We start from the raw sequence: 8,093 nt of genomic DNA on the forward strand, positions 1-8,093 counted from the left end.
ACCGTCACCATCACCACCATCACCATCATCACCATCACCACCATCACCATCATCACCACCTCCATCACCACCACCACCATCATCACCACCATCACCATCATCACCACCATCACCGTCACGACCACCATCACCATCACCACCATCACCACCACCATCATCACCATCATCACCACTGTCACCACCATCATCACCATCACCATCACCACCATCACCATCATCCCCGTTACCATCATCACCGTCACCACCACCATCACCATCACCATCATCAATGCCCATCACCACTACCCGAGGGCAGGTGCAGGCAAGGCCCGGCAGACTTGGGACTGGCGGCTTTACCTTCCAGGCCCGGGAAAGCCGGTGCCCAGCTGGGGATGGGCTTTCTGCTCCAGGGACAGCTCCTGGGAGGAGGAGGATGCTGGCAGAGAGAAGTGCATTGTGGGGCTGCCGTAGGATTGAGGCCACTTCCCGTTGAAGGAGGTTCTGGGGGTTGGGACGTTTACTCTGAAGACAGCAGTGAGTGCAGGCGGAGACAGAGGCTCGGGCGTGCTCCCCGGCAGCCAGGACTGCTGGGAGCCTGGGCCCAGGACGGCGGCACCGGGAGCCGTGGCATGGCACCTCCACCTTGGGAAGAGTCCACACTCCTCGGAGTTACACAGAGCCTGCCGGGCAGCCTTGGGGCAGGGAGCTCTGGTGGAGGGGGAGGCGTGCGAGCAGCCGGGTCAGCTCCTGACTGCAGGCTGCGAGGCCCCTCGGGCACGCAGCAGGTTGGCCTAGTTCACCTCCACACTCCCCTCAGCCTCGGCGTCTGCTCTCCTGAGCCCCAGAGATGGCGAGTTTCCTTCCTACCTAGCACCACTGTACAACACCAGCTAGCGGCTTAAAGCAAGCCTGAAGGGGCCGGCGCTGGGGCGCAGTAGCCTGTCGTCGCCTGCAATGCCGCCAGCCCGTGGGAGCATCAAAGTTCAAGTCTCGGCCGCTCCCCTTCCCATCCAGCTCCCTGGGAAAGCAGTAGAAGGTGGCCCAAGTGCCTGTGTGGGAGACCCCGAGCAAGCTCCTGGCTCCTGCTTTGACCTGGCCCAGCCCTGGCAGTTGTGGCCATGTGGGGAGTGAACCAGCAGGTGGAAGGTCTCTCTCTCTCTCTCTCTGTAACTTTGCCTTTCAAATACATACGTAAATCTTTGCAAACAGCAACAACACAGACGCAGGATCTTGCAGCCCTGGAGGCCGGAAGCCCCACACGGTTCCTTCCTGGCCAGGAAGGGGCCACGAGGGCAGTGGTCAGGCAGACATCTCAAGGAGAACACATGTGCTGGTCTCTGCTGGCCGCCGCCCCCCCCCACCGCAGCACCCAGCATGGGGGTGGGGGTGGGGGTGGGGGCGGGAGGCGGAGCTGAGCGAGGAAGCTGCCCTGGGATGGACCCCGTGGCTTTCCTGACCGGCTACAGTGTCTCAGCTTCTGAGAGCAGTGCCAAGTCAGCTGGGCGCCTCACCGAGCGTCGGCACCGCCCCGCTGGGCGCCCGGAGCCGGTCAGCCCTGGTCCTGGAGGACGGTGCGCTCGGGGAAGGAGGCAGGCGGTGCACCGTCCAGGCAGGGTCTCGCTCAGGATGCAGGGGCGGCCGCGGGCAACGGCACAGCTGGATTCCCACGCCCCACGCCTGCCCCTCTTCATCTCCCCCCCTCCACCGCCCGAGGAATCGGCCCGAGGCTCCCTCCCGTCTGGGGAACTTCCTGGTCTCCCCAGTTAGATGCCAGGGTTCCCCTGGGCCTGGCCCAGTGCACGGCTGTCTGACTCTGGACTTGACTCCTTGGGGGCCGACATCCACTGCGTCTGTCAGCACCAAGGCCGCTCACTCTCAAGCATTCAGCAGGAGCGCTGGAGGCCCCCCGAGCTCTGTGCTCATCCGCCCGGAAGCCCAGGGACGTCCCGAGGTGGCCGGGTGGGACAAGGTCAGAGCCCCCAGCCACGCACTCCTCTCCACGTCCAGCCCGCACACAGCACCTGTTCCCCAGCCCAGCATTGCCTCCTGGATCTAAACGGTGCAGGGACTTGTTGAATGCTTGGGCTTGTTTTTCCTCCCGGCCCTAAGCCTTGGAACATTGCAAAGCCGTCAGGGAGTCCCTGGCTGGGGCCAGCGAGGGCCACGCCCCCGGCACCACACTGCTGAGGTTTTGTTGACCGTGGATGCAGCCGTCTCCGAGGGCACACAGGCTGCCTGGCGCCCGGGCCCGGGCCACCTTGGCAGGAGGTCTTTCGAGAACTCACTGCGGACAAAACAGGAAGGCGCCTCTCAGATCCCTGCCCAGGACTCCCGAAAGCAGACAAACAAAACAGCGGGAGCAGCCGGCGCCCGGGGGGTGGGGGTGGGGGTGGGATGGGGGGGTGGGGTGGTGGTGCGAGTTCCCTGTTTACGTACAGAGAAGGGACCAAGGCGGGGAGAGGCGGGAGCAGGCCCACAGTCCTGCCCGTGGCAGGCCCCCACGCTCTGCGTCCCTCGCCCGTGGTCTCCGTGGTCCCCGTGGTCTCGGCCGTCCTGCTCTGTGCACGCTCAGCTCACCCGGTCCCCTCTGCCTTCCCAGCTCCACCGCCCCCTCCCCAGTGCCTATGCCCCGAGACCTCGAGTTTCCTCGCCTGCTGGCTCTCTGGGCAGGCTCGTGGCATCTGCGACGGCCGCTAGTGTGCAAGCAAGACTCGCCGTCCCGGGAGACTCCTCCTGCTGCCTCCCGGCTTGCTCCCTGATCATGCCAGCCCGAGGACCCAGTCTGGTCTCGTGGCAGGAGAGCGTAAGCGGCACGGCTCCCTCCCCAACCTCCCTGCCTGTTGTGGGGGTGGTTGGTGGGCGCTGACAGCTGGGGTGCCTGACCCCATGGCCACAGCACTGTTCCATCCTGGCTGCCTCGGCTTTGGTCATTTCCAATCCCTGTCCCTCCTGCAACAAATCAGCTAGTTTTTCTCTTATTTAAAAATGGTTAAAAAAAAAAAAGAAAAAGATTCATTTATTTGAAAGGCAGAATGATAGAGATAGGCAGAGGGGGGGAGAGAGAGAAAAAGAGAGAGAGAGAGAGAGAGAGAGAATGTCTTCCATCTACTGATTCTACTGGTTCACTCCCCAAATGGTCACAACAGGGCTGGCCAGGCCAAAGCCAGGAGCCAGAAGCTTCTTCCAGGTCTCCCACGTGGGTGCAGGGACCCAAGCACTTGGGCATCTTCCACTGCTTTCCCGGGCGCTTTAGCAGGGAGCTGGATCGGAAGCGGAGCAGCTGGGACTCTGATACGGGATGCCGGTTTCGCGGGCAGTGGCTTAACCTACTAGCCACGTGCTACGACACGGGTGCCATGGTTCTTTTTTACCGGCCGCATACGGTGCATGCTTGTAGCACGCACACCGTAACGTGTGGAATCCAGGTGATCAGCACGCCAGTCCACTGCCCTGTGCTGGGACCCTCAGCTGCCTCCACACTGGCTCCTCTTGCAATGCTCCATAAACCACAAAACTGTAACCCCCACTACCCAAGACCCGGGGTCAACCCAGGTGTCCCCCCCCCCATCAGGGGCGGGGCAGAGCCCTGGCACCGCCCCAGGAGCCCGGCTCCCAGCCCAGCCTTGGCCCTGCAGCGTGGTCTGGGGAGGTCCCAGCCAGAGGAAGCTCTTCCTGCTGCCTCTGCCGGCCCCTCCTCTCCATCCCCCACTCCCCCTACCGCCTTGCTGGCCCTGGGCCCTGGCTGGGCCCCACAGGAAGTGGGGGCGTGGCGCCGGCCTGAACACCTCCTTAAAGGCGCGGGCGGCCGCAGGGCCGGGGAGGCGCTGGCACCATGACGCGCTGGCCGCTGCCCCTGCTGCTGCTGCTGCTGGCCGGGCCGCCGCCCGCCGCGCCCGCGCCGCCCACCTGCTACTCGCGCCTGCGGGCGCTCAGCCGCGAGCTCACCCGCGACTTCCAGAGCCTGCAGGCCGAGGAGCCCTCGGTGAGTCCCTGCCCAGCTCCCCCCGGGGCTCTGGCCATTCCTGGACCGAGGACCACAGATCGGGTGTTTGTGCGTTTCCCTCCTATTAAATATTGCTCCAGTGTGTGGAGGGTGCTTACTGAGCCCCATTTTTGCTTGTAACTTGCTAGAACTATCAGAGAAAAAGACGAGAGGGAGGGAGGAGGGAGAGAGAGGGAGGAAGGGGACGGAGCCAGGTCCCTGTAGGACCCGGAGCTTCCAAGTTCTTCAGCTTCCAGGACCAGCGCCGCCCCTCACCTGGGCAGATGGCTCAGCCTCGTGCCTCAGTTTCCCTCCCTGTAACGTGGGTGACAGTGAGAGCAGCCTCGGGCCACCCTGAGGACTCTGGGAGTTAAAACAGGCACCGTGAGGTCAGCGGCTGCTCACTGCTTTCAGGAGAGGGGCGTCCCCGGGGGCTGCTGGGGAGCAGGCAGACCTCTGACTTCCGGTCCCGGACAGGAGCAAGAGGCGTTTCTGGGAAGGTTCCCAAGTGGCTCTTTGTCGCTTGTCCATGCTCAGACGCTGGCTTTGCGCCACCTCTGCACTTGCTGCTTGAAAGTTAGCTAACACGTCGCTTTTTTCTCATTGTAAAAGTGATGCACTCACTAGGGTGGTCGGAGACTGCGCAAACAAAGCAGAAAGTAACCATCTCTTGTAATCCTAGCATCTCGAGGTGACTCCGACATTCCACTGACAGAATTTCCGCACTCCGTGTGTGTGCGTGTGCTCTCGCGTGGGCTCACATGTGTGCTTGTGTGTGCATGGGTGGGGGCAGATTGGATCAGCCTGCTTGGGCGTGATACCAGCAGAATGCGTTCTGACTCCTTTATAGCAACCTGCTGTTGTATAATTGCACCGTGATTAATGCAAAAGCCCGCTTAGCAGGTGTTCAGAGCACCATCTTTTAGAGGAATTCTGACTTTAAAAGGTTAAAAAAAAAAAAAAGGCAGGCTCAGAGCTGGGACGCTGCAAGAGAGCAGAAATGTTTATTGGGGTGGGCGCTGGGTGCAGTAGGTAAGCTGCCACGTGGGACGCCCGCACCGGCATCCGAGTGCCTGGGTCAAGTCCTCGCAGCTGCTGCTGCAGACTTTGGGAGGCGACAGATGACGGTTCAGGCAGTCGGAACCCTGTCACCCCCACCTGGGAGGCGCGGATGGAGCTGTGGTCTCCCGGGCTCAGCCTGGCCCAGTGGGGCTGCCGTGGGTGCACTCGGGAGCTGCTGGTTCGGGCTGCCCAGCTGCCTGTGTGCTGTTGTGCCTAGCGATGTTCCTGGAACCCTAGGCAGGCTTGGAACTGTCGTGGAACAACGGGTTACAAAACTGCTTTACATCGGGGTACTCGCCCAGCACCGTACCGCAACTGACGCCTTCTGCGCTGCTCTTAGAGACAGTTTGGAGATATTTATGCATGTCTCCATGTGTGTATGTAGTAAAAAGTTCCCTCATACACAGCAAGTGGTGGGGCCGGCGCTGTGGCATAGCAGGTAAAGCCACCGCCTGCAGTGCCGACATCCCATATGGGTGCCAATTTGAGACCCGGCTGCTCCACTTCCAATCCAGCTCCCTGCTAATGCACCTGGGAGAGCAGCACTAGGTGGCCTGAGTGCTTGGGCCCCTGCACCCTCGTGGGAGTCCCGGAAGAAGTTTGGGTTCCTGGCTTTGGATCGCCCCAGTTCTGGCTATTGCAACCATTTGGGGAGTGGACCAGTGGATGGAAGACTCTTCTCTCTCTCTCTCTCTCTCTCTCTCTCTCTCTCTGTAATTCTGTCTTTCAAATGAATAAATAGATCTTAAAAAAAGAAGAAGAAGCAGAAGAAGCTGTGCTCTGAACATCCGGTTGCAGCAAAGCAGTTGCTCATTCCGGCGGGAAAGTGACACAGATGCAGGGATGCTGTGTGTCCTAGCACCAGGACTGGCCTGCAGGCGGGAGGGCTGGCCGGGGGCCGGGGAGTGTGTGTCCAGCCGCGGTGTCCCCGCTGGACACACAGCCATCTGCATTCGTTCCCAGGAGCCGTGTGTGAAGTACTTGCCTGCGCTGTACCTGGACATCCACGTAAGAGGGTGCTGCCCGCCCCCGGGGGAGGCAGGGTGGGGCTGAGCCTGTGCTCCCGCCCCGAGGCTCAGAGGTGGGGAGAGGCAACGTGGGGCTGTCCTCCCTCTGGCTTCTCCAACACCCCCTGCGCACCCCCAGAATTATGCGTGCTGGCCAAGCTGCGGGACTTCGTGGCCTCACCCCAGTGCTGGCACGTGGCCCGGGTGGACGCCCTGAAGGACCAAGTGCGGAAGCTGTACACCCTCATGAACTCATTCTGCAGGAGGGTACGTGGGTGCCCCACACGTGGGGAGGAGCAGGATGATTTGGGAGTTGCTTCCGGTCCTCCAGACTCTTCCCCACCCACGGTCACCCTTGTGAAGGGAAGGGGATTCGGGACAAGGCGCGGGGTGGGGGGCAGTGGCTCAGGACCCCCAAGACAGACCCTGAAGGCGGCTGAGGGGGGTAGGTGGGAGGCATTGCTCCGGCACTGGGCCCCTCAGGTGCGCTGTGGGATGGGAGGGCCCTTGTGGGAGCCGGGCAGGGACTGAAGACCAGCGCCGTGGTGGCGGGGGTGGCCGTCCTGTGGTCCCTGGGCACCGACTGTAGCACCACACAGCCCTGAGCTGTGCCTGCCTCTTCCTGCCCCCACCCCGGCTCTTCCCACCGGCGGGGGTGACCGCACACCTGCGAGGGGCAGCTCTTCCACTCGTGGACATGGGACATGCTAGTGCCCAGCTCCTGAGATCATGGGAAAGGTGACGGGAGTGAGTCCCTCCCGAGGGCCGGGCACTGCAGGACTCCCTGGCCCTGAGAGGCTGGTGGGGAGGCTGCGCCGTGCCTGGCTCTGTCAGTGATTAGCCCGGAAGTCTTCCTGTCCTGGGCACGCATCCCCTCCTCGTGCCCTCTGCCCCCGGGCGGGGCTGGGGACAGCCAGGAAGATGTCATTGGCGTTCTGTCTGGTCCGGACACAGTTGTCTGAAGGTGGAGCTGGCGCTGCCCTGCCCACCCTCCGCAGAGCCGCTGCTTGGTCATGGGCACATTCATTCACTCATTTGCTCATCCATTCATTCTCTCCCTCTCCCTCTCATTGGCCATTCCTCTGGCCAACCAGTGGGTGAGGGATTTCCCTGAGGACTGCTCCTAGTGGAACGTCAGATCTCATGGGAACTGTGGGGGAGGGGTTCACACCAAGGGGAACAGCTGCAGGGGACTGAGAGTCCCCCACTTGCTCCTGGGCCCTGCAGGCCCCTTCTGGAATGTTCTGGCACATACCATGTCTGTTGCAGGATTTGGTGTTCCTGTCGGATGACTGCAGTGCCTTGGAGTACCCCAGCCCCGGGACCACAGACCTGCCGGGGCTTCACGCCAGAGAATGACCCCAAGGGGACTGAGCCACAGCAGCGGCCACTCCGGTCCCTGCCCTGTGCATCCAAGCTGGCAGGCGGAACCCCTCGAGCCCAGCGAGAGCTGAGCCTGGGGTGTCCTGCCAGGAGGGTGAGGTCCCCAGGAACACGGATTTGGGCCACTGGGAGAGATGGGTTCCCAGCAGCCCTTGCATGAACAGCAGCTCGTGCTGCGTGCCGGAAACCTGCTGACTGCTCACCAACCAGCCTCCTGCCTCCCGCCTTCTGCCATGCGCTCGCCTCCCGCCTGCCTGCCAGCCGTGTGTAAAGAAGTTGTTAATTGGCTTCTTGGCTGTATTTGCAAGGGTCTTCGGTAGTGCTGGCAGGAAGCGCTCTTCCCCGGGAAGGTGATGACAACCGAATAAAGAATAAGGTCAGAGCAGCCAGCTCGAGCCTGCCAGCGTCTGTGCTGAGTGGCTGTCACACCGCCCCTGAATCCTCACGCTCTTAGCGTGGGGCGTGCTTCTCTTTCCATTGCGCTCAGGTGGCTCTCGGGCGTCTGCCTCACTCCACCTGGGTGAAGACTGCTCTTGGGACATTGGGAGATGCCCCGATTGGCCCTGGGGACGGATTGTACCCTTGGGGTGTAGGTGTGGGGCACAGGTTGCACTGGGTCCACAGACAGGGCAGTGCCCTGCAGGTGCCACAGCATCGGCTCAGCGCACCTGCAGTCGGGA

The 8,093-nt window shown here is 62.2% G+C and overlaps 1 protein-coding gene across 1 annotated transcript; it reads left to right on the forward strand.

The window, feature by feature from the left end:
• The first annotated feature begins 3,769 nt into the window (after positions 1 to 3,769).
• On the forward strand, positions 3,770 to 7,802 carry CYTL1 (cytokine like 1). Its single transcript, XM_089326927.1, has 5 exons — positions 3,770 to 3,961; positions 5,987 to 6,031; position 6,066; positions 6,170 to 6,297; positions 7,300 to 7,802. The coding sequence occupies exons 1-5, from the start codon at positions 3,812 to 3,814 to the stop codon at positions 7,387 to 7,389; spliced, it is 414 nt and encodes a 137-aa protein (XP_089183053.1). The 5' UTR covers positions 3,770 to 3,811; the 3' UTR covers positions 7,390 to 7,802.
• The last annotated feature ends 291 nt before the right edge of the window (positions 7,803 to 8,093 follow it).

Source organism: Oryctolagus cuniculus, chromosome 2 (genome assembly GCF_051225735.1).
Source record: "Oryctolagus cuniculus isolate XC-2025 breed Fujian yellow rabbit chromosome 2, ASM5122573v1, whole genome shotgun sequence".
Classification (NCBI taxonomy): Eukaryota; Metazoa; Chordata; class Mammalia; order Lagomorpha; family Leporidae; genus Oryctolagus; species Oryctolagus cuniculus.